The 26115-nt window shown below is 35.9% G+C and overlaps 1 protein-coding gene across 1 annotated transcript; it reads right to left on the bottom strand.

Moving 5' to 3' along the window:
- Positions 1–6991: 6991 nt before the first annotated feature.
- On the bottom strand, positions 6992–10575 carry LOC145061284 (large ribosomal subunit protein uL3y). The gene is made up of 6 exons (XM_079008717.1): positions 10459–10575; positions 9058–9157; positions 8832–8942; positions 7983–8287; positions 7481–7890; positions 6992–7399 (listed from the first exon to the last, which is right to left on the bottom strand). The coding sequence occupies exons 2-6, from the start codon at positions 9140–9142 to the stop codon at positions 7141–7143; spliced, it is 1170 nt and encodes a 389-aa protein (XP_078864843.1). The 5' UTR covers positions 9143–9157; positions 10459–10575; the 3' UTR covers positions 6992–7140.
- Between the last annotated feature and the right edge of the window lie 15540 nt (positions 10576–26115).

Below are 26115 nucleotides of genomic sequence, written 5' to 3' on the forward strand. Positions count from 1 at the left end.
CTCCAGCTCTGTCAAAGAAGCAACACCTTCTTGGCAATCGATCCTCTACTTTTTCTCCCATACTTGCATGTAATCAATAGGTCAATGAGATGCTATTCAAAGAAAGCTCAGAATTTTACCTCCTAAACCCTACCTTTTCACTCCTGCAGAGATAAATATTCCAAACCTAAAAACAAATCTTGGATCAATAACAAGACAGAAGAAGAACTTGAATATTTAGAAGATGATGTTGATGACAATTGTTTCCTTGAAGAATACAACTGCTATTAATCTTAATCTCATTTTTTGAACAGAACATTAAACTTCCATGTGAGATTCTAATGGTTTCTTTTTCTTTTGTGTTCTAGAAGAGATGCAGCAAACATTCAGGGTCTGCCCAATACATGGGCGACTTGGGCTTAAGCCCAGGGCATCAAAATTTTAAAGGCATAAAATAGTCCAAATATGTCTATAGTATATATAATAATGGCCCAAAAATCTTGTGATCTGATTTCTTCGGACGTAAGAAAGTAAGGGAACGACACGCGCCAAACAACCATCCAATCGGATCGATTGTGTATCTGAACATTCAAATGCACATGGAAAAACGAATCGTCTTCTCGTGCCTAGAAACTTGATGTTGTCGATTCGGTAATCACAACCTTTAGCCCGTGAGTTTTTGCAGCTGCTTCTTCGTGCTAAACTAATGTTCTTTTATTTTTAAGGTGAGTATACAATGGTTCATTATTTTTTACAATAGTTTATTATTTTTTACAATCTACCAAACAATTTGATTATATATTTATTGCAGGTTTTTATTATCATACTAGGCGAATGTCCGCGCGTTGTGCAGTGGGATAATTATGTAGTTTAATATAGTTATATATGGTTTAATGTATTGTGAATAAGTCATACATAAAACTTGTATGCGATTAAATAGCATGTATATTTTTTTGATTTACAGATTTTTTATCATAATAAATAATGAAAATTTTTTACTATTAGTTTAAAATTTTAAATGTAATTTTTATGTACACATTAGTATCTAATGTAATTAGTTGATGATTGATTAGATATGAATTCTCATATGTGGTCGTCTATTTATGTTGAACCTCATAAAAATACATATTTAACGACTTTTGTTAGTTTTACTATTGAATAGAAAATGGTGCCGTATTTTAAGTAAATATAAAAAATCTCATTCTCAATCTATTTTAAGATATTGACATATTTTAAGTTAATATAAAAAATCATATTCTAGAACTAATGAAAAGTAAAAACGAAGCCAAAATTTTTAACTATAATAAATTTGATTCCAATTAAAAAGTGTTCAATCGAAGATAATATCATTCAATAAACATCATAAGATATTACGTTATATTCAAATTACAGACATCATTTTTGTAAGAGTCGTTCAAAATATATGAGACTATAGTGCCTAATACAACAATGTAATAACCAAATGACCCTAACATATTTTAAATGAAATATAATTATAATATATTATCTATGCAACTAAATTTTTGCACAACATGTGGGATTCGTCTACTATATAGTATTCTTCTAATATATTATATTATAATATAAACATTATATTTGGAAAACCACTTTGAGTTATACTGTAGTTTATAACATTAAATATTGTGATGAACTGTATTTGACACACATTTGTGTATTTACATCTATATTATATATTTAAAACAAATCTTATATAAACTTCCAACCTAAATATTCATCTTCAAGTTTTCTTTCTTTGCCACGTAAACAAACTTTTGTTATAAAGCCAAAAATGGAATAAAAGACATTTAATTGTATGATCATGATATATTGTATTTTGATTGGGGCTTGTACAAAACATGCATGAGCATATATTATTAATTTATCTCTTGTTTTGGGTAATTCGAATAAGATAGCTTCAAATCTAACGTATCAAACAGATTACCCATTTACTAAAGTTTAAAACCCAAAAACTCAAACATGTTTTAGTACCATACAAATGCATGAGGTTTTAGCAAATTATTATCTCATATGAATTACCATTGATTATGTGTGATTAATTATTAAGAAGGTGAAAAGGTTTAAGGGTTTCAAATGCATGAAGTTTTAGCAAATTATTGTGGAGGGTTTCAAATACATGACAATCAAGGGAAAATGCAAGCTTTATAAGTATGTAAGATATTAAAGCATGCAGCAAGCATTCTATGAATCAAAGTATCTTAATATTCTCTAAAGTAAATTTAAAATTTCAAGCACTAATATTCTTGGATTCTATAATTAGCACATATTAGATACTTTGCATGTTTCTATTGGTTGTATATATGATTATGTTATTTAATCTTTTAATTATATGTCCAAGTTAAAAACAACGATAAGTGAAATTTGTTTTCTTTTTAATAAAACTCTTTTCAAAGTTTCTAAACATTTAACTGTATATATTGGTTTGGTATAATAATAGTGTTTATTATCTAACATATTATACTACTACAATTCATATCATATTCTATAAAAAAATATATACTAATTAACATAAAAAAACTAAATGACATTTACAGGTTAGATCGAATTTTTTTGAAATATACGAAATAATTGTAAGCAAATAAATAAAAGGAAAAATATACTTATACCATAACAATGGATAAAAAATAACTATATAAAAAAAAGATAAATTGACGTTTTCTTTTATGTCACTCTACCTATAAAAGAATATATTCACAACCTTTGTTTATCAGGAAAAAATAATGTACTGTAATGTTATGAATTTTTCATTTGTACATTTAAATTTTTTTTCCATTGTTGTGATATAGTTTATTAATCTAAACACTAAACTAACGTTATTAGTTAGGTTAAATTAAATATTTTTCAATACAAGTTATGATAATTATAAAACAATATACATATAAGTTATTTTGGATTATCATTTTGAAAGAATATAATATTTTACTATTTCGAAAAATATTTATATATTAATGGATAAAGATTTTTAAAAATGATCAAATTTACACTAAAAATATTTAAATATGAGGAAAAAAAACAAATTGAAAAGATAATGATATTCATAGAATAGTTACCATTTAACTTTGACCGACTTTAATTTTAATTGGTAAATATTATTACTAAATTATATAGCACTAAGTTTTGATGAAATAATTTTTGTGAAATATAAAAGTACATAATTTATCACAATAAAATATATTTCAATCATAAAACATCATAGTAACATCTATTATTATATTTTTTCATTTGTTGGTATATGTCGATATATATTTTGATATTTACATCAAACAAACAAAGAGTGATTTGACCATTTGTTTATAGTCGGTCAACTAAAGAAGAAACATATTTCATGTGTATAATTTTCTTTCTATATACATTTCATTAGCTATTCAAATATATACTACATCAAGAGGGAAAAAAAATTAAAAAAAAAAAACAGTATACTTGATATTTGCTGGTAATACTATTACAAAATCTTGACCCATCAGATGTATTGTGTAACGACACCTGATTTATATGTAAATTTCCAGCACAATATCAATGATGCCGAAATAGTTAGTTGGTTAACAGACTGGAATAAAACATTTTTGCTAAGGATTCCTCTATGTCAAACAATTCAAAATGTATATTTTTATCTTTCAAAATTGGTTATCTCTACCACCATTATTCGTTGCTTAACGTCTTTTCTTCATCAAATTTTGATATAATGTTATCCTTGTACAGGCCCTTCAAGGTATAACTTATCGTCTTCAACATCTATTTATGGGAATTGTCAATAGATCTCAAGATGATCAGAGCAAAAATAATTTGCTAAAAGTTCTGATTATGGGTATTTGGGCAATAAAATAGTTAACATTTGTAACTAAATAAAATCGGTACGTTATTTGCAATTTTTTGGCGTCCAACCTCTTAAAGTGGTTCTTACTTATTACAATAACACTAATTAATAACATATTTTTCTGGTTATATTCCGAACTTTTTATTAACACATAATGAAATATAAGTGATATTTTTTATATTTATTCATTTTCAATTAAAACTTATTTCAATGACAACAATTAATAATACACGTATGCAATTCTACTTATTTATTTTCAACATTTTTTATTTGATATAAAATTACATCATTCATTCTTCGTGAACATGCCAGAAAGCGTGTTGAGTCCTTATTTTCAAAAATTAACTTGGACGGTCCCTCGTTCATTTAAAACTTACACGTTTCGTCCCCCTAGACCATTTTGCCCTTATTTATTTCTTTCTTAATTTTCTTTTTATTTGTTTATTATTTTTAGATTAAAAAAAAGAAAAAACAATAAATATACATACATGAACCAACCCCTCCCCGTTTCTCCCTCCTAGGTATTCATCTACCTTTGTCCCCCCATTCTCAGCCACTCCCGACGCCGGCGAAGCCCCATCACCCCCACCTTCACCATCACCCTAAAGCGATAAACCAAAATCGGACCAATTGATCTTCATCCTCCTCCAATCGCCTCTATCAAACCCTAGAACTCAAGAAGGAACTATACATGGAATCATCAACAGCACCACCATCGTCGGTGGAATCATCAACAACACCACAATCACCACCACCATCTCATATCTTCACTCAATCCTAAGTCGCCTCTCGTTTTTATTGTTCTCGATTTGTAGCAAATCAAAAGATCGAAAAGAGAGAATTAAACTGCAATTTATCCTTTCCCAAATTTCCTTTCTTCTTCTTCTTTGAATTTAATCGGTCATCTCTCTCACTCTGTCTCACATACCACCAGCACCTCCTTCAACCACCACCACGATCATACCTCAAAAAATGAACCCTGAACCTGCAAATGAAACCAAACTAAACCCTAAACTTATAAATCGAAGATTATGGAGATTCAGATCAGAGAAGTTGGTTCAGATCGAACCCAAATCTTCTCTATCGAAAACGGAGACGGAAAGGTGATCACATTTTAAGCGGTGTTTAAGATGGTTTTCAGGGGCTGATTTGTTTGTTGTTCTAGGCGGTTTTGGTAAAGATAAAGTTCAGAAACTGGAGGGATATAGATGGTTGGCTTTGAGGGTGGTTTAAGGCAGGTGATAGATGTTATTTGGAGGCAATGAACTAATGATGTTCAAATGGTGCAGGTTGTACGAAGGTGGTTCCGACGGAGGTGGGTTTTTCGATTTTGAAGGTAAGGTTTAAAGTGGATGTTGGTTGTCTGTTGTGACAATAAATAGGGATGCAGCCAACAAGGGTGTTCCGTTGCTGGTGTAACCCAACAAAGGAGGTAGGAAGCTGGCAGTGGATTTTAAGGTGGTATAAGGTGGTGGGTTTTAAGGTGGTAAAAGGTATTATGTATATGATTGAGGAAGAATGGTGGAATTGGAAAAGTGGCAATGGAGGTATCGTGTTCATCTGATCTGTTGGGGTGGGGGTATAAACTAGGGCCATACTGTTTTTTCTTTTAATTTTAAACTAAAAATAAAAAGTTATAACATTAAATTAAATAAAAAAGAAACATTTTAGAACTAGCAAGCCATCATGAAGCTTGTTAGTAATGTTACATAATTTACCCTATAAAATATGACCAATTGTTTTAGTATCAGAAAGATTTTGTACCCATCCACAAAAAACGACAAACCCTGGAGACAAAAGTGCTGCTAGTTTTTGAAAGGGAAAATGACTCTTGAGGGTAATTAACTGTTGCGTTTGTTCTCATTTGGTCCCTTTTCTTTTTTTTGTATTCAATATACCATCGAACTTGTTGTCGGTGTTTACCATAGCCCTTTTGACCGGCTTTTGACCTGTGATAGCCGGTCAAAGGGCTATGGTAAACACCAACAACAAGTTCGATGGTATATTGAATACAAAAAAAAAGAAAAGGGACCAAATGAGAACAAACGCAACAGTTGGTTACCCTTCTGATTCATTTTCTCTTTACTCATTTACAACAAATCCCACATCATCTCCTACTGATATTAATAACTTTTATGAGATTCATTCTTGCTTCTCTTCAAAACATAACCTACAAAAGGACATTATTCATACATGTATAACTTTGTAATGCACTTGAATATTTATTAGGGGAATCTTGACTAAGCAGGCGCATTTCATGACTACATTTACATTTCAATCAAATGATTTATCGTATCATGAATTCTAGACAAGTCTACAAACGAGTGGAATCATAAGTGCTATGATTTTTGAGTTTACTTAGCTTTAAGATCGAACTCATGGGATAAGATACAACATCAATATGTACAATACAGCATAATATTGTACATATTGATATTGTATCTTATCCCATGAGTTCGATCTTAAAACTAAATAAACTCAAAAATCATAGCACTTGTGATTCCACTCGTTTGTAGACTTGTTTAGAATCCATGATATGATAAATCATTTGATTGGATATGTAAATGTAGTCATGAAATGCGCTCGCTTAGTCAAGATTCTCCTAATAAATATTCAAGTGCATTACAAAGTTATACATGTATGAATAATGTCCTTTCGTAGGTTATGTTTTGAAGAGAAGCAAGAATAAATCTCATAAAAGTCATTAATATCAGTAGGAGATGATATGAGATTTGTTGTAAATGAGTAAAGAGAAATGAATCAGGAGGGTAACCAACTGTTGCGTTTGTTCTCATTTGATCCCTTTCCTTTTTTTTTGTACTCAATATACCATCGAACTTGTTGTCTGTGTTCACCATAACCCTTTGACCGGCTATCACAGGTCAAAAGTCGGTCAAAAGGGCTATGGTAAACACCAACAACAAGTTCGATGGTATATTGAATACAAAAAAAAGAAAAGGGACCAAATGAGTACAAACGCAAAAGTTAATTACCCTCAAGAGTCATTTTCCCTTTTTGAAAACACGTTTTGAATCATTTCCACGCATCAATAGGTCCTCGATATTTATCGAAATTATCTGAATATGTAATGTCTTACAGTCTTACTATTTATTTATTTATTAAAATCAATTTTAATAAAAAAATAAGTAAAAAGATAGAACTTATTTTAGGACGTTGGAATGGTAGCCCAAAACAAACATATCATAAGATCTCAAAACAAAACTCTCAAAATCCCAACCTAATAAAATATCCATATCCCAGATTCGCAACAACCTTTCATCTCAAACTTCTTAAAAATAACAACAATAAAATAAAATAAAAAAATCTTTCTAGGCTTTGAGTCTTCCATAGAACTTGGCCTTCTCATCAAGAGTCTGAAAACGTCCATGCCCAAACTTGGATGACGTGTCAACAAACTTAAGCTTAATTTCCTCCATAGCAAGCCTCGATGTCTGTTTCAACAAAGACTGTCTTAACGTCACCACCCTCTTCTTGGGCCCCACACAACATCCCTTTATCATCAAAAAATCATCCTTCACCACCCCATAATGCGGAAACCCACCCATCGGCGTTATCTCCTTCTCAGTCCTACAATCAAAAAACAACACATAATTTCAACAAGAAAATTACTATTTTACCCCTGATAAAAAATATAAAAATGAAAAAAACCTGTCGTATTCAGTGATTGCAGAGTGCGATTCCTGTCCAGCTTTCCCAAGTTTATAAATCTTCTTATTCATTTCAGTTCTGTGATGATACCCATTCTGTCCAGCTCTTGCAACAGTGAAGGAAACCCTAGCAGGGTGCCACGCTCCGATACACGCAACCTTACGGAGCCCACGGTGGGTCTTCCTGGGTAAACGGGTCACGCCCCAACGGGTCACAACGCCTTCATACCCTTTCCCTTTTGTCACGCCAATAATATCAATCATTTCATCTTTTTGAAACACAGCATCGATTGGAATTTGTTTCTCGAAAAAACCGTATGCAAAGTCAACTTTTTGTGCCACGTCACCACCATTGACTTGGACTTCCATTAGGTGAGCCTTTTTCTGTTTCAGACCTTTCATCTTACGAATCTGAAACTCACAATCAATATTTGATTAGATATTTTTAAAAGATTAAGGATTTTTGTAATGTGGTTATAGGGTTTAATGATTAGGGTTTTTACTTGTGTGTGGGCGAGAACACGGATGACATTGCAGTACTTTTTCATTTTCTCTAGCTGTGAGTGAATGTCTTTCTTTCCTGTTTCGGTTTCGTATTTCTTTGAGTAGTTTGTGAAAGCTTTCTTTTTTGATTTGCACCAGTTTTTGTAGAATCTTCTCTTGATGTCTTCACTCAGATGTTGGGCCCACACTGTGTTCAAGGTGCGGAGCCCACGTGGGGTCTTGACATACCCCACCACCCCAACAACCACCATTGGGGGTGTTTCGATGATTGTCACTGCCTCACATGTCTCTTTTTTGTGGAGTTCTGAGATGAAATGAATGAAAATTTATTTAACATAAAGTAATAGAGAAGTATTAGGTTCGTAAATAAGTTTAATTACAATTATAGTCCCCAAGTTAAGGTGATTATTCAGTTTTAGTCCGAAAAACTTCTCATGAAACTTTGGTTAGATAATTGGGTTTTTGGTGTTTGTTCGTGAACATGTTTCAGGTAAACACAGTACATTTTTTGGACTAAAATTGCGAGAATCAGCTTTGTTCAGGGACTAAAAGAGATATATCATCATTCAAAATTGGAAGAAAATCTTTTAGGGACCAAATCAGCAAGAAAACAAACTTGAGGACAAGATTTGAAAGAGTCAACTTTTTAAGACCAATGCTCAAAAAACAGTTATAATTAGTAACTAGGAATAGTCTTTTTAATTGGATCATTGATCAAAAACATTACAAGAACCTCAAATAAAGACTACAGCTGCAAAAGAAAACTTTTTATGACAAAATTTTGAAAATTCAGCTATACTAAAGGGCCAAAAAAAAACTTTTATTGGTAAAAAAAGTAAGAAACTCACTTGATCCAGGCTTTTCAACATCTCTAACAATATGTGTCATTCCAGCTTTGTACCCAAGAAAAGCAGTAAGTTTACAAGGTTGTGCAGGATTGTCTTTGGGGAATGCCTTCACTGCATAACCAATATATTAGAATCCAACAATAATAGGTTTAAAAACAATACAAAACCAAAAGAATTATTAAGATTTGGCCTTTAAAAACAGGAAATTAAACTTAAATAAATAAACCTTTTCCTCTGTGACGAGCAGCCCTTTTCCTGGGAAGAAATCCCAAAGAACCATGTCTTGGATGCTCAAACTTACGATGAGACATGATTTTGTTAAATATCTGCAAAACTTATAAAGTTTATATCCAAAGAATCACACAAAAAAGCATAAACAAAAAGTTAAAAGACATATGTTCCTATCAAGTTTAACATAGAATACATGAAAGAAAGTATCAAGTGACAAACTCAAGTTAAGAATGAAAATTTAAATGAAACAGAAAAAGAAAACAAATACTAAAAAACTGTAATATCAGGATAAGTGTTTGGAGTTTTTGACAAATATGTGGAGTGAAACAAAAATAGTCATGTATAAGTTGAAATAGTGGATTAAAAAGAGATGATTGACTAGCTGCATATGGCTTTAACCACATTATGTAATGATGAAAAGAAATGCTCCAATACCACAGGCCTATGGCAAAAAAACTATGCCAATTCTCTGAGCTCATTAGTGTTTCTTACCAAACCCAAAATTGGGATTTGGCAAACAAGCCTTTTTGAGATTCCAGCCTTGATTATTCGTATGTTTTAGGAGACCATTTCTTTCACCATACATGTAGAGGTAAGGCTATCATGCTAACAAGATCAAGATCTCTTTCTCATCTTAAAACAATGATAAAACCATACAAGGAAAAACACTAAGAATAAAACAAACAAAGCATATAAAATACAGTAGACGAAATACAATCTATATGGTATGTATAATATACCATCAAAATAAAAATAAAATCGAAAATAGATAAATCATGATGCAAGCTATTGCCTACAAAGAAAAATAACAAAATCAACCAAAAAAACAGTTAGATTAGCCTAAAACATATGAAGTGCTGCTTTAATACATATTCAGATCAATCAAAAATGCAGAATAAGGTCGAATTAAGAAGATCTTGGGAGCACTAGTTGTCTAGATCTATTAGTGTATGCTTGACAGCATCTTGAAAATTAGACACAAAAATATAATAAAACTTCAATTTTCTGTTTAGCTGATACAATAAAGAGAGTAAAAGGCTATACTTTTAACATAACATCAACCATCAGATCCGAATCTAAAACTACTAGTTTCGCTGGATCTGCGAAGTTAAGAATAGAAAAGATGTACGTAAAAGATAGATGTAAAGTAAACAAAAAATCGTCATCTACAAGCATACAAACCATATACTAGATAAAATTCATTCTCCACAAAATAAACAGTAACACATACAACACCGAATCCCAGAATCCCATGTGAATGGGGTAAGCGGATATAGATGTAGACAGCGGTGCCTCCATCCAGGAAAAATCAGTAATACATACGTAGATATATAAGATGATTAGTACAAAAATCATCAGAAAATTAGAATCGCGGAGATAATTCAGACATCCATACCTTGAAATTGAGAGAGATGGAAGCAGATCGAGAGGTATCTGAGGTGCAATGAGCAGCAGATGAATTAGCCTTTATCGGCTTTGTAATGCTATGGAGGCGGTTGTTGACCGTCCGATCAAATCGTTCAGCGATTTAGGGTTTGAAATTGGGCCACAGGTTTACAATAACTTTTATTAGGGCTTCGGGAATTGGGGCTTTCGAAAATATGGGCTTGTTATTAAAGCACCCAATACCCATTAACTTTTTTGTTTTTTGTGTGTTTTTTGTTTTGTCACAATTTATTTGTTGATATATTTCACTTATTTGAGACATATGAATTACTTTTATTAATCAAAATCAAAATCTCTTATACAACCTACTTCTCCATTTAAGATTGTTGATTTTCTTTGATGATTTATTTTTTCTTGTTTCCTTGCATATAACGGATTTCAGCTCCATCATCTTCGACATTTATGTTTGTTTGTTCATTTAATGATATTGTGTAAGTAGACAAAGCTTGAATTTCTTTTTTTCGCATATTGATATCAAGAGCATTGGTAAGATGTTCCTTGATCAATAGGTCAAGAGTATAAATAGAGTTTAAGACAAAAGTCTAGACATATAAATACATTAAAATATGTGTGGGTTAGTTGTTTAATAAAAATATTTCTTCTTTTATCAATTATTGCGCATTTTTATATAAATTATTGCTAAGTAATAACCTTTCATGTACTATGTTTCATTGATGGTAAATTTAATTTAGGCTTACAGGTTGTTTGATAGTTAATGACTAAATAAGATCTGATTGGGTTAGAACTTAGAAGTTCTGACCGCATATGTCTTTGACTGAAACCATGTTATTTGATTTGATTATATATCTAATTAACTGTATTGAATGTTGAAAATGACCATTTTACCCTTATGTTGGACAAATAGTATACATTTATAGAGAATTGACCTAAAAAAATCAAAAGTCTCATTAACTTAATTAAATAAAATGATGTATAAGAATAAATAAAAGTAGAAGGCATGTTTAAATAAATATTAATATGTTACATTGTTTGTTGCTTTTCCTTACAATTTAACATTATAAATCCAAGAATTTGTATATGATAGTTTTCAGCTAATATATGATGAGATACTTGGCATAGACTTTTTTTGTCCATACCCATACAAGCAGGGTTTATTGGAGACTAGCAACATGACACCAACTTTATGAAAAAAAATGGGCTAACTTCTGTCGTATAATCCTTACATAAACAACCATCTAGCAATTCATAAAGTGTCCATTGTAAATAATACACGTTGGCAAAATAATAAAGGCATATACTCTAAATTTTCACCCTCATTATCCATATTTTTGCAAAGCATGTTGTCTTCAGAAAATGCTTGACTGCAAATGTACAAAAAAACCAAATTGATTTCTTATTCAAATAAGCTAAACTAAGAGTTGTTTATAAAGTTTTTGCAATCATTGTAATCTTGTTCTTGTTTGTGTACTTCGATTGTTTTTACAATAGTTGGCATCCCCTTGCCAATTACCAAACCATGCCTTTTACACTTTGTTCTCGGCTTCTACTTAAGGAGGGATATGAATGGATACAAAGGAAAAGTGAGGGATATCGAAGGAAAATCGTGTTCCTGAGTTTCATTAATAGAAGAAAAGTGAGGGGAGGGAAAAGATTTTGGAGCCATACTTTCCTTCCAAATTTTTCTCCCGAATTGGGCGGATTTGGGAAGAAAGTGAGTGGAATGAAAATTTTAAGTTTTATTTTCTTTTTCTTCATAACTCGGAAACACAAAAACTTAAAACTTTCCTTTCATTTCCTTTCATTTTATTTCCTTCGAACTCGGGAAAACAGAATAATGAATATTTTCCTTCCCCTTCCTTTCTTTCTGTCAAAATTTTCCTTCCTTTTCTTTTATTAAATTTACAAAAAAAAAAAAAAAAAAAAAAAAAAAAAAAAAAAACCCTCAGGAACAAGGCGTTAGGACAAATAGGGAAAAACATAAGAAGAAAATAAATTAAAATGCTCTAAGTGAGAAATCGTTCTCAACCTTTTCTCATAAGAACATTTCAAAAAAGATTCCAACAACGATAAATGATGGAGGTACAATCGTAAAAGAAACATGCGATTGTTGAAACATGTATTAATTATCAGATTCTTACAAACTTTAAGAGCATTACCCATCGAAGAGACTGTGGTATTTAATCAGACAATTTTTGGAGGATTTGGAATCGTTTTCATTGAAATCATGATTCAATTGATGAGTCGAATGAAAAAAAAATTGATAATGAGGGGCAAAAGCAGACAAACGGAGATCAACTTCATCAGAGGGCTAGAAGAGTATCGACGACGGGGCTGACTGCTACATCGATGATAGTGGTTGGAGGGAGGGTTGGAGGCAGAAGAAGTCGTTGATGAAGCATGATAGGGAGTGGTCAACGTTTGAGGAAGAAGCGATAGAATTTGTAACATCCCGAATTTCAGAAGTACGATTTAAGAGTTTAAAGTGTAATTTCGAAGAAGGGACTTGACGAGTAGGTACGCTTACTCGGCGAGTCGGAGCGGGTTTGGGTCGCGAATCAAGTGACCAACTCGCCGAGTCGGAGCGGGTTTGGGTCGCGAATCAAGTGACCAACTCGCCGAGTCGAAAGCTGGACTCGGCGAGTTGGTGTTGGGATGAGAAAAACCTTAATCTTAGGGTTTGCACCCTATTTAAAGGACTTAATGTCCTCCCCTCAGCTCCCTTAGCCCCCTTTGAGATCCAGTAAACCCTAGCTCGTGTGTGTAAGGCCATTGGAGGGAGATTGAAGCTTTTAGAGGTGTTCTAGTGGAAGAAACTTGAAGATCAAAAGGGTTTGCATCAAGAAAGTAGTGTAGATCCAGAATCTACTGCAGTTTTGGGCACATCTTGGAGGTAATGAGTTGTTACCTTTCCTTTGTTGCTTCTAGATTTATTCTTGAATGAGATTTGGGGCCATTTTGGTATGATTGAGATCCACTTCGGGTTTGGAGTCCAGATCTGAGGTTGCTACTTCAGATCTAGACTTGTATTGGTCCAGAAAGTCATAAAGCATCAGTTATTGAATTGTTGGTGAAGCCCTTTTGTCTAAAACCCAAGCCCTAGTGTGTTTTGGGACTATATCTCTTTGGTTTCATGTAAAGTTTGCAAATTTATGTGAGGGATAGATTGTAGAAGGGTGGATCTACGGATTGGAGCCTCAGCATGGCTCGAAAAGCCTCTGAATGGATTGAGAACTGGAGAGACTCGGTGAGTCACATGGGTGTACTCGATGAGTTGTATGAACATGTGCATGGACTCGACGAGTTGGAAGAACAACTCGGCGAGTCTGTTGAAGATTGCCTTGGACTCGGCGAGTCTGTTCTTGGACTCGGCGAGTCAGGTGGCAAAACCCAAACCTCTTTTGGTTAAAGCCTTGGATTAGTGAGTCGGTTGGCGACTCGGTGAGTTGGACAGGATGGGACTCAGAGATCGTTGGACTCGGCGAGTCTTGGGGCGACTCGGTGAGTTAATTTGTGTCATGAGAAGGGAACTCGGCGAGTCGACGGGGTGACTTGGCAAGTAAAGTCAACCAAGAAGGTTGACTTTGACTGAGGACTTTGACCTTGACCAAGAGTTGATCAGTTTGACTTCCAAGGGTACTTTAGTAATATTGGTATTTATGGAATTGGTTCTTTGGTAGTGTTCAGTGGCGACGATCGTGTCGGAGGTCGGAGCAGCTTGGTCTTATCTTTTCAGTCAGCAATTTCAGGTGAGTTATCCTCACTATATCAATAGGGTCTAAAGCACCAAGGTCGGCCCTTTTAGTTGTTATCTTGGTTACAGGCGATCTGTTAGATTGGTATCATAATAGACAATATGTTGTTATGCTCATGTGATCCGTTAGGATTGGTATGTTAGTGACCTGGTTAGGTCGATGCCTTGGTCATGAGAGATTTTTATGATCGATGATCAGTAAGATAATTATATCCGATATCTGTACTTGTACTGTTGATGTGCTTATTGATCTGTTAGATCGGCGTCATGGTAATTGGGACAATATTATGTCAGTAACCTGGTTTAGGTCGGTATCCTGGTATATAGGATGATGCTATGTTAGTGACCTAGTTTAGGTCGATATCCTGGTATATAGGATGATGCTATGTTAGTGACCTGGTTTAGGTCGGTATCTTGGTATATAGGATGATGCTATGTTAGTGACCGGTTAGGTCAATATCCTGGTAAGGATGATGCTATGCTTTATGATCTGCTAGATCGATTTGTTTGCCTATGGACTGTTATGTGATTTCCTGTTATATGTACACATGGTTATTTGCTTGATGTTTGGGTTGAGGCGTTCCTGCTTTGTGCTGAAGGCCAACATACCCTACGAGCGGTCCGGATAGATTGTAGGCCCGTATGGCGGTCCAGTCATACCAAAGGCTCGGATACATACCTTGTTGATGTAGCTTAACTCCATGAAGCTCGAGAGCCTAGTGCCCCAAGTGTGACACCTCAAATGGTTCACACAACATCATTAACACTTGGAATAACCATGAAAAGAAGACACTTCATGCTCAAATTGGCTAGCCCTCATATAAGTATCACTAGTGCCAATTTCTTGAGCTAAATGGGTCTTTATATAGTGTGGCTATTAGGGTTACACCATGTAACTCATGACTTTACCCATTCCTTATACTCCATGGGTTTTAACCTCCATGGAGTATCCATGGGTCACTACATGGGTTAAACCCAACATAAGGAATCTTGGATCATAAGCCCACATATATAAGAATTAACGATTTTCACAATCAATCCCCATATATTTAATTAGTCTCTTTTGATCACTAAATTAAGTCCAAATTAATTCTTGATCAATACTAATTAAATAACATGATTTCATATTAATATATTAGAACTTATAATATATTAATATGTCACAAATGTCCTCTTCTCACAAACGGTCTATCGAAATGTTCTGATGCCATGCAACCCAAATGGACCATGCCGAGTCGGGTCAAGTACATACCAATTATAGTTATGGACTTAGACACTAATCCAACAGTCTCCCACTTGGATAAGTCTAAAACTATTATTGAGTATGACTTTAAAACCTAACTGGCAATCGTATCTCTCAAAAGTCGATGTTGAACTCTGACCTTGTCGATGAACTCTGACCTTTGTCAATGACTTGTCCATTAGATAAGGGATCATATATTCCTTCATTCTAGATATCATATGGACTGAGACATGGATTAAAATCATTCTCTCTGTCCATTTGTTGTTTCCCGATTTCCGATTTATGACGACTGACTAATTGAACAAATCAAATCAGTCCTGGCTTGGCCAAGCACTCACATGTATCATCATTAAATCATCTAGGGGCCCACAGATACCGCTTTTATCCAGAAGGTAAAAGGAATGGATAAACTTCGACTCATATGGCTTGTTCTACTACTTGCTAAATCATACACAAATGCACGTTTTATAACATCGAGTTACCGAATGTGTTTTCGTGCAATCAATGTACAACCAACTCATAGTAACAACTCATATCTCTAGGTTTGAAGAATATAAGATATTATCGTCTCATGATCACTCATGATAAAATCCATGAAGTGATTCCAATGAGCGCAGGTTGAATCTAATACTCAGAACTTATGAGCACTCATGAGTGTTGTAGCACAACTTTGTCCACCAACTTGGACCTCTACAAGCCAACCCATGACAGTCTTGATTCATATCTACTTCCAACATATGACCGACTGTGGATGGTTTGAATAACTTAGTCATTCCGGAAGAATAACCTAGTTTATTCTGGAAGTCAAAACATGCAAAATGAAACACAAGAATAATTGAATCTAATATGGTATCAAAACCTATGAACATAAATAAAACACCTTTTATTTATCACCATATGATTACACATTATTCATTGCATACTGTTTCAGCTATCAACTTTATTCTTGAATTAAAACAATAGTTGTCCCATGCTCCGAGCATGTACACTATGTTTTTCTAAACAATAGCTTTGCCATACACCAAGTATGCACTCTATGTTTGTCTATGATCCTTACTTTGTGAAATAAACCAATTGACCAAACTTTCAATGATTCTAATTTCACACTCCCGAATTCTTATGGCAAATGCAGGAATTCCAAATTCATTCCATTTTACCGAAATTTGTTAGATTCTAAACTTATATGCAATGATTCTCTTGTAATGATTATGCACAAAGTCACAAAGACTTGACAACAAACATTGCAGAGCATTCCAAAGGAGAACAACTCCTTGGAAACATCCTTCTTGCATTAAGTTTCCTAATCTTACACAGATTTATTGAACAACTTCCACCAATAGGATCATTTCCACATTCCCCTTTTGTGACCACCCAAAGTTTATTCCGTTACATTACCCCGTTACCGTTAACGGAATATTCCACGTTATAAAAGTTCCGTAATTAGGAGTCGTAACATAAATAAATATTTAATTATTTATTTATACTTCATGTGATCATCATTTTAAGTTAAAATAAATATAACTCGTTAATGTTAGTCCCATGTAACGAAATAAAGTTATATTATTTTTTCAACCACTTAACCCGGGTAAAAAGTTTAAACCCCGTTAAACTTTAGCATCGGGTAGTCGTGTACCGGGTGCAACACCCGAGACCTATATAAGGAAGATGTAACACTTCCTTGAACCCTTTTACCACTCCAACTCCTCTCTCTCACTACTTTCTCTCTCTAGACTCGTTTTCGACTCCAAAACCGCGATTTCCAGCTCCTAAACGTAAGACCTTCAACCCTAACTTGTTCTAAACATGCATTATTGTTATTATAGCTCAAAAATCTCATGAAAAGGACAAGGAAAAGGAGTTTACGGCCTAAGAGCCTCCTTAGGCCGTAAACACCCAAAAAGTGGCCAAAAGTCTCGATTCTTCCTTATTTGAGCTTGGATACTAGTTAGGGAATTTATCTAGGAGTGTTTAAACAACAAAACACAAGGTTTTAGGGCATAAAAGAGAGTTTACGGCCCAAGCACATGCTTAGGCCATAAACACCTCCAAACCATGTCAAATGGTAGTTTTAATCCCCCCAAATGGCCTTATGCTTCATTATAAATCACTAGGATTGTAATAAGGGCTTAAAACTTCAATAAAATCAAGGTATAGGAGTTCATGTCCGTGAACTCCCATAGGGGTGGTTCATGGGCCGTAAACTCCCATTTGGTCCCTTTAAATGACTTAAACCCATTCATACATTTTAGATTTGGTCCTAGCAAAATTCCACGATCAATATAAGGCCTTTAAACATCCTAGAACCCCTCACCATGAATTTACGGCCGTAAACTCATGGGGAGTTGTCCCAAGGCCGTAAACACCATATGGAGAGTTTACTCTTGGAGAGTAAACTCCATTCCTAAGCCATTCACACCTTTAAATGTTACCCGGGACACCCTAAACACTTAACCAAAGTGTTTTTCGCTCCTTAGAGTGCGTATATTTGTTTAATTAGTATTAAATGTACTAATTGTATGTGAACATATGTTATCATATGTTAAATAGGTCACTAAGTGTGTCCAAGTCTTTACTTGACACCGAGCACCCAACCGACACCTTCGTCGGATCCACTTACACCAGGTGAGTTCATACCCCTGAATGAACCTTTTAAATGTTTTTACATGTTTTATAGGGGGGAATACAAGTTAAACATGCCAGTTATCATATCAATCACATGTGATTGATAACCCGCATGCACAAGGATTTACCACACTATAAACTGTTTTACCAAGTAGGATACTATAAACGGTTTTCTAAAAGGTTTTCACTTGTTCAAAACTCTTAATTATACTGTTTTGTCAAAGTTCATTTTAAACTGGTTTTTGAAAAGTTTCCAAAGAATTTCTAAAGGTTTTCAAACTTATTTTACCAAAGAACACCAAGTTGTGATTTTCTCAAGAATAAAGGTTTTCTTCTATGTCTTGATACTCCTTCTTAGTTTAAACTCCTACTTGATAACGCATTCACTTCGTGATGCGTTTATACTTGTTATTGCCTCTATTTCGCTTATACTTGTAGTCGCTTATGCCTATTAGACGCTCTTACTTCACTTGTTGTCGCTTCTACTCCGTGATACACTTATATTTGGTAATACTTATACTTCACGATTCGGTTATTCCACACTGTTCGCTTATACTTCACAATTCGCTTATTCCACACTGTTCGCTTATACTTCACAATTCGGTTATTCCACACTGAACGCTTATACTTCACAATTCGGTTATTCCACAATGTACACTTATACTTCACAATTTGGTTATTCCACAATGTACACTTATACTTCACGATTCGGTTATTCCACACGATTCGGTTATACATCACGATTTGGTTATACTTCACGATATGATTCCACTTGTTACACAATCATACGTAGTTAGATGTATGTATGTCTGTGCTTCTATAGATGCATATAAATAATGATTGAAGGACTTAGGAAGGCTTGTCCGCCCTATTTCCTTTTCTTCGTTGAGATGTGGTCTGGTAGGATCGGATGTCCATCCGAAGGTCGTTTGATTCATTAGTTATATATTATGTATACGAGCATAGCCATATAGGTTTACTCTAGTCAGTTCAGTTATTAGTCTCTACCTCTAGTTCAACACTTATATTGGAAACCCACTACCCACTATTTGGGATGCAACTTCGGGACACGGCCTTCTCCGTCGTCTAGTTGGTAACCAGAGTCTCCTGTAGGGAGAGCGGACATTGTGTGTATAGATCTATACGGGATTGACACCCCCGCACCCTGACTGCTAGCTACAGTCCACAGCCTACCAAGCCAAGGGGTGACAAATGTCACAATTTATAGACGCTTGTAGGGCGTCAGGTACTCTAGTGTCGGTTAGTATGGTTACGAGTATCCCAGGTTACCTTATAATTCATGGTCTTAAGGTAACGGTATTTCACCAGAAATTTACACTGTATGCTGGAAACCCACTCTCAGAGTCACACGGTTTTTAGACCTTGCTAGCTGTATCCTTCATTTGATATTATCTGCGCTCTGTATTCTCTGTTTTAGACCTTACTACCTGTATCTTTCATTTGATACTTTCTGGGGCCTGTATCCTCTGTTTTTAGACCTTGCTAGCCATACCTTTCATTTGGTACCGTTTGGGGTCTGTGTCTCTCTTTGTTAGACTGAGCCAGGCGTGTCGTTTGTTCGATACTCTCCTGGAGTCTATGATTCCTTTTGCCTTAGTCAGCAGTCCTCACTGCTGAGGCATATGTTATTTTCCCTGATTCCTCTTGCTTTCTTTAATAATCAAATTCTGTATTTTGATAATGATAGCGATTAAGGGAAAACTACTTTTTACCACATAACTCCGTCCACTCTTGGTAGAATACTGCTTTTATTAAAGAAAATATAGGATTTTCTGGAAAAGACACTAATGTAATGGATACTCTGAAACTACCACTTTTATTAAGTTATTTGGATAAAATGCCACTAAATACTTATGAACTCACCATCATTTGTAAAAATGTTGATACTCGCTTTTCAAATAACTTGTATTCTCAGGTCAGCTTTAGACACGTACATTCCAGGAGCTTCCCTTGAAGATGGTTTTGTGCCAAGCTGTACTTATATTATTACTTGTATTACTTTGATGTATTGATATGTAAACCATGTAAAACTATTACCATTAATGCAATGTTTTGTTGTACTTTGATTACTATAATGCATGTGTTGTGATACTTGACATGACGTCATCCACCCCATAACGTTTCCGCCGTTCCGGTTTTGGGGTGTGACAACTTTTGAATATCACTTCTGAACAAGAGTTGCCTCTTTTCAGAATATGTCAATATGATCATTCCAACAATTAACACTATACTTCCAACTGTCCCTGAGCAACCAATCTTTGTTAAACCTTAGATTGTCCTTGACATTTGCTTAATTGTTTTAGTCATATTCAGTTCTAGACCTTTTCCCTTCTTAATGCCCCAGGCATTTGGAAAATTTTAGAAAGGATGAATATAGCACATGTAATCGATCCTATATTCGAAGCATATGGGACACGATTCATGATGTCTCGCATAAAGACTAAACCAGTCTTTTGCTATAATATTTCCATTTCTATTTCCCAAGTTCTCATAATTCAGATTATGAAAAGGGATGTCGTAATCATAATCGAATTCAACATATTCTTTCTTTAAGTTTCATCACTTTTCTTTGATTCTTAAAACATCAACATGTGACCTAGTCACATCATGTATCAAGAATCTCATAATAGAAACTTAGCAGAGTTAGATAGTGGACTTTACCTTGAGTAGAGTCGAACTTATTGACTTTAACATCCTTAGGTAAAATTATTACCATTAATGCAATGTTTTGTTGTACTTTGATTACTATAATGCATGTGTTGTGATACTTGACATTACGTCATCCACCCCAGAACGTTTCCGCCGTTTCGGTTTTGGGGTGTGACAGATTGGTATCAGAGCATTGTTTATAGTGAGCTAAGTATATCAAATCATAAAAGATATACAGCCTATAAATACAAAGGGATAAAACATTCTGACCAAGAATTATACTTTAAAATATAACCATATTTTACCAAAGTATATGAACATCCAGAATCTAAACACTCGAACACAAGTATCACAAGAAGAACGATAATAAAAGTCTTCGGATGTTGAGCATTGTTGTCAAACCTGGGCAGTTATGTAATCGTAAGCTGGAATAAATGTAACCTGATCAACTACATTTATTCGAGATGCGATGAACGTGTGCTTGGGAGTGATAGTGGTGTTGCAACAGGTCTGAAACTTACCAACTAGGAATGCTAGAGCCAAACATAAAGTTTAAAATACTATGGGAGTATTTTGGAATACTAAAAGACTCACACTAATCCCAGAATCATATTCAGAAGATAAGAATCAAACCAGAAGTTAAAATACCATAGGGTTATTTTAGGATCCATAGACAACCTTGTGTGAAGAACTAAAAAGATCCTTATTGATATACCTATAATTACAGAGGGTATACTCCCAAGGTTATATATAATAAGGATCCCATAGGCTAAGAATGTGTGGTTTCGCCCTACTTCCTTTTCCTTGTTTGGATGTGGATATAGAGTAGTATCACATATTCAAAGGCCTATCGGATCTAAGCTATATATGATTTTGTATACCCTGTGTAATCGTAGCAGGACTCGATATGGATCATCCAGTGAAATGTGAATAATCTCTTAGGATTCTTTAAACATTTCCATTCTCGCACGAACCCTGTAGAAAACCCTATCCACTTCAGCACTTGGCAGAAGAGTTGATGCAGACCCAGAAGAGGTTCATTGAGAAAATTTCCTGTTCGGAAATAAATGAACTGGGTTGAGACTATTGAATTCACCAAGTGCCTATATCTTTTAGGGACATCGGTGAGAAATTTGCCTAAACTTCCGAAATTTCCAGTCATCCGGCATGAAGTGATGACATCTAGAGACGGATTCGGAAGTAAGGCGGAGTAGAGATTCAATATGTTCATACGAGGAGAGAAACCTAGGTAACTAACCGAAGGAAACCAACGCCGATTCCAGCCAAAGGTACGAGGCAGATAGAGGGAGCCAGTACATGGAACCCGAGAATTGTCTTTTCCTCGTGTTCGTCACACTAATAAACCCGTAAAATAATACAATATAGTGAGTTGGTGATTACACTACTCACGCTATGTGTTAGGTAAATCGTCGTTTCCCGTTGCCAGTTACACGATTAGAGCAGATCCCCGCACCTCTATTGAGGGTATTTAGCCATAAGTCTTTATAAGTCTTTCTTCCCGCGGTTTCGTTCTGAACTGTTCTCAAATCTCTCCAGGTTGGAGAGTGAAACCCTTCCCAGTATAAAGGTAACTTAGTAGGAACAACTCGCATCTTATGGCCTTTTCCGATACTCACACTCCTACCTTGTACACCAGGACTACATCATAGGGATGTAGGTCGACACTCAGACAACCAGTACCCGAGGCACGGGAAAAAATTTATGCCTAATACAGTCAGGACAGATATGTCCAGGGTTAGCCATCGTCTCTCATTATCTTGTATTCCTTTCCGTGTAGGAAAAACCATGCCTCCAAAGAAACGCAACCAGTCCACAAGCAAGAAACCTACTCTCTTATTCGATGAAGCTACGTTCCAAGCTGCAGTCTCGGCAACCGTAGCAGCTGTCATGGCTCACCTGAATGCTAACAATGCCAATGTTAGCAAGAGCCTTATCGGGATTTCCGATCCTAGAAATGGACAGCAACAACCAACCCCTACATACCCAGCCACCCAAGAACCTCAATCGAATCCACTAAAGAGAAAACTCAAGATCGAGGAGGGAGGTACCTCGGCTCAAGGACCTTCCGAAGGGCAACGAGCTGAGGCAGTCAATACCCTTGTCAATCCTTCCCTCCTGACTTCAAGAAGACCATACCTAGGAAACCTTCCCCACTGCGGCAAGTGTAGATACCATCATCATGGTATGTGCCGGGAACTTTTATGTGCTAGGTGCAACATGAAGGGGCATACTACTCGCGTATGCAGAACTCCGGTGGAGCGTATTGCGTCAATCACCAATGTGATGGCCAATCCAGTTTGCCGACTATGTGGTGAGATTGGACCCTTCAAAAGAGATTACCCAACTGAAGGAAACAACAAGGACACAGGAAGAGCCTAACTCTTCTGCTTAGGGAGAAGCATCAAGGAACCCGGAAGATTTTGGTACGTCTCTCGAACTCAGATAACTAAACTGAAAACATTAAAAGGCTAATTCAAATGTAAATACTTCCCCAATAAGGCAAAAGTCACAGCACTGTTATAAAATTTAAAATTCATCAGGTAAAACTATAATGGCTAAACATATACGTTACGGCCATGTATAGTTAAGATGGATAGACCTAGAGTGAGTGAATGCCGCCTCATTTCCTGTTCCTCGTTTGGTTGTGGATTTAGGGCGAAGTTGCTCAGTCAACAGTCCTCCCCACCTTAATTATACATGACTAGTATATGTTAGGCGATTATAGAAATGCCTCGTGAGAATCCATTCATGAAAAAGGTACTCTATTCAGAAACACTTAGGACTCTCTATAGTTCCGCGTTGACTCTATCGGTCCAAGTATCCGCGATAGTGATACACAGGACGAAACCTAAGACGCCTAGAACTTGTGTGCCTGTTCGGCGCATGACTCTATCGATCTTCATTTTATATCATGTCGAGGTATGCCAACTTCGACGACTCTATTGATCATGGTTCGACTTCGTGCAACCATGTGTACATCCTTAGTGCTGTGTAAAAAGAGCTTTCTCCGTAAGCCATTTCAGCAAATTAAGGTTCTTCCGAACCTAAACATAATACAAATAATCAAACCTAATGCGATTCGTTAGTCGTCCCTCTTATCTCAAACCTTCCGAAGTACCCAGGAGAAGGGTACCGTGCGCTGTTGACCGACCCCTCCTTAGACAAATAGAAACCAAAGTGAAGGACACTGCAGGCATTCCAGAAGACGATAGCCATCCGATGCATACTTCGTAGATTCCCCAGAAAGACCCCTCGCACCTCGCACATCAGGTTCGTGAACCCAGAGGATAGAACTCATGAGACTGACCACTATAACCAGGTATATGCATAAAGGTGGTATATAGTTGAGATCAAAAAGATTTAAGATGTGTGCTTCCTCCCTACTCCCTGTTCCTCGTTGGGTTGTGGGTCTGGGGTGGAGCTGCACAACTGAACATCCTGCCGACCTCAATTATATACGACTTGCATACACCAAGTATTAGTGGTTAAGCCAAGTATGAGCTCTACCACGAACCTCATTGTAAGACCCTTCATCCTATTCCATAAAATAGGAGCTGGAGTCAAGAGAACCACTGCGGGTTGAGCTACCATAATGACCACAAATCCGAAATTTGTTGTCATACCGATTAAGCCCACATAGTAGCTAACACCATCAGTTAGTAAAGAGATTAAAGTTCCGAGTGATGGGAACCTATACTCACTAGATTTGACCTAGACCGGGAAAACTCAGAACCTTCGGAAGAGTAGTTGCAGTAGATGTTCGCACTACTCAGGCACTTCGTCCACCCTGTTACAGACAAGTAGTGCCTATAACCCTCCACCCTCTCGCATGGAGGAAATCGTCGTCGCCCTGTAGACGATAGACTTCATTCTCCGAAGTAAACACTAGAATACCGAGAACCACAGGATAACCTCCACATCCAATAATACTTGATCAAAAAGCGAACGTAGTGCATTAAGCCTCATGACCCAGATCCCGAAGAGATTATAGACTTGACACCAGCCTTGGTGTTAGTCGAGGGATTACGCAGGAGCATGCACTTTCCGTGCTAGAATAAACCAAAGTCTTAGAGATTCATTGGACTATTAGGTGTTCCACGAATACTATCTCACGCAGAAATAGTAGAACCACCTCCCGAGATAGTCCAACACTCGTCCGGTGAAACCCTATTTCCTCTACCCTGAGGGTTTCCGTTGGGAATATCTCAAGATTCACTCGTGCAGGTTCATTTTGCACAAGATTGAGATACCCAATCTACCACAAAAAGATACCATAGATACACAACCCATCCGATGATCCAGAAAGTCTCTAACAACCAATTGACAGGAAACACGAAACCAAGGACAACCCGAACTTCCTAAGAACCAACCTGAAGGACTACACTACCAGTATGAGAGAGAACGTTAGGAACTTCGGAATGGTGATCACGCCAGTGATGATCTTGCCATAGAAGTACACTATGTTCTAAGTACTGAAAAGCTCTACCCTTCCGAGAGCTTAGGACCATCTGAGAATCCTCATGGAGATTTGGTCCAACCTTCGTCAGACCACTACTACTTTTGGATGTTCCACAAAGTTTCACACCAAATCGATCCACTTCTTAGACTTGATATGTGTTTACCCGACGTCACTCTTCGTATCCCACTCATCTTGATAGAAACTATTGAGAACCCTAACCTCGTAGATACACCAGTCGGAACCCACTAACTACACGAGACGGAATCCGCATCCCGTAGGTGAAGGTTTGTTGGAATGACAAACACAGACCAGAGTTCACTCGGGAATGCGAGGACAAACCGAATAGGAAGTACCCTCCTGCCTCTATCATTCATACCTACTTCCTTGCCTAGACCTGAATTTCGGGACGAAATTCCCTCTAACGGGGGGATGATGTGACAACCCAAAGTTTATTCCGTTACATTACCCCGTTACCGTTAACGGAATATTCCACGTTATAAAAGTTCCGTAATTAGGAGTCGTAAAATAAATAAATATTTAATTATTTATTTATACTTCATGTGATCATCATTTTAAGTTAAAATAAATATAACTCGTTAATGTTAGTCCCATGTAACGAAATAAAGTTATATTATTTTTTCAACCACTTAACCCGGGTAAAAAGTTTAAACCCCGTTAAACTTTAGCATCGGGTAACCGTGTACCGGGTGCAACACCCGAGACCTATATAAGGAAGATGTAACACTTCCTTGAACCCTTTTACCACTCCAACTCCTCTCTCTCACTACTTTCTCTCTCTAGACTCGTTTTCGACTCCAAAACCGCGATTTCCAGCTCCTAAATGTAAGACCTTCAACCCTAACTTGTTCTAAACATGCAT

Source organism: Lactuca serriola, chromosome 7, assembly GCF_051521515.1.
Source record: "Lactuca serriola cultivar US96UC23 chromosome 7, Lser_US96UC23_V15, whole genome shotgun sequence".
Lineage (NCBI taxonomy): Eukaryota > Viridiplantae > Streptophyta > Magnoliopsida > Asterales > Asteraceae > Lactuca > Lactuca serriola.

Excerpts from the sequence above, each read along its gene's own strand:
- LOC145061284 (XM_079008717.1), bottom strand. The coding sequence starts at position 9,142 with ATGTCTCATCGTAAGTTTGAGCATCCAAGACATGGTTCTTTGGGATTT. Across the intron at positions 8,943-9,057 it reads TGCTCGTCACAGAGGAAAAG|TGAAGGCATTCCCCAAAGAC; the intron begins GTTTATTTATTT and ends TTGGTTATGCAG. Across the intron at positions 7,891-7,982 it reads GTGTTCTCGCCCACACACAA|ATTCGTAAGATGAAAGGTCT; the intron begins GTAAAAACCCTA and ends TGTGAGTTTCAG.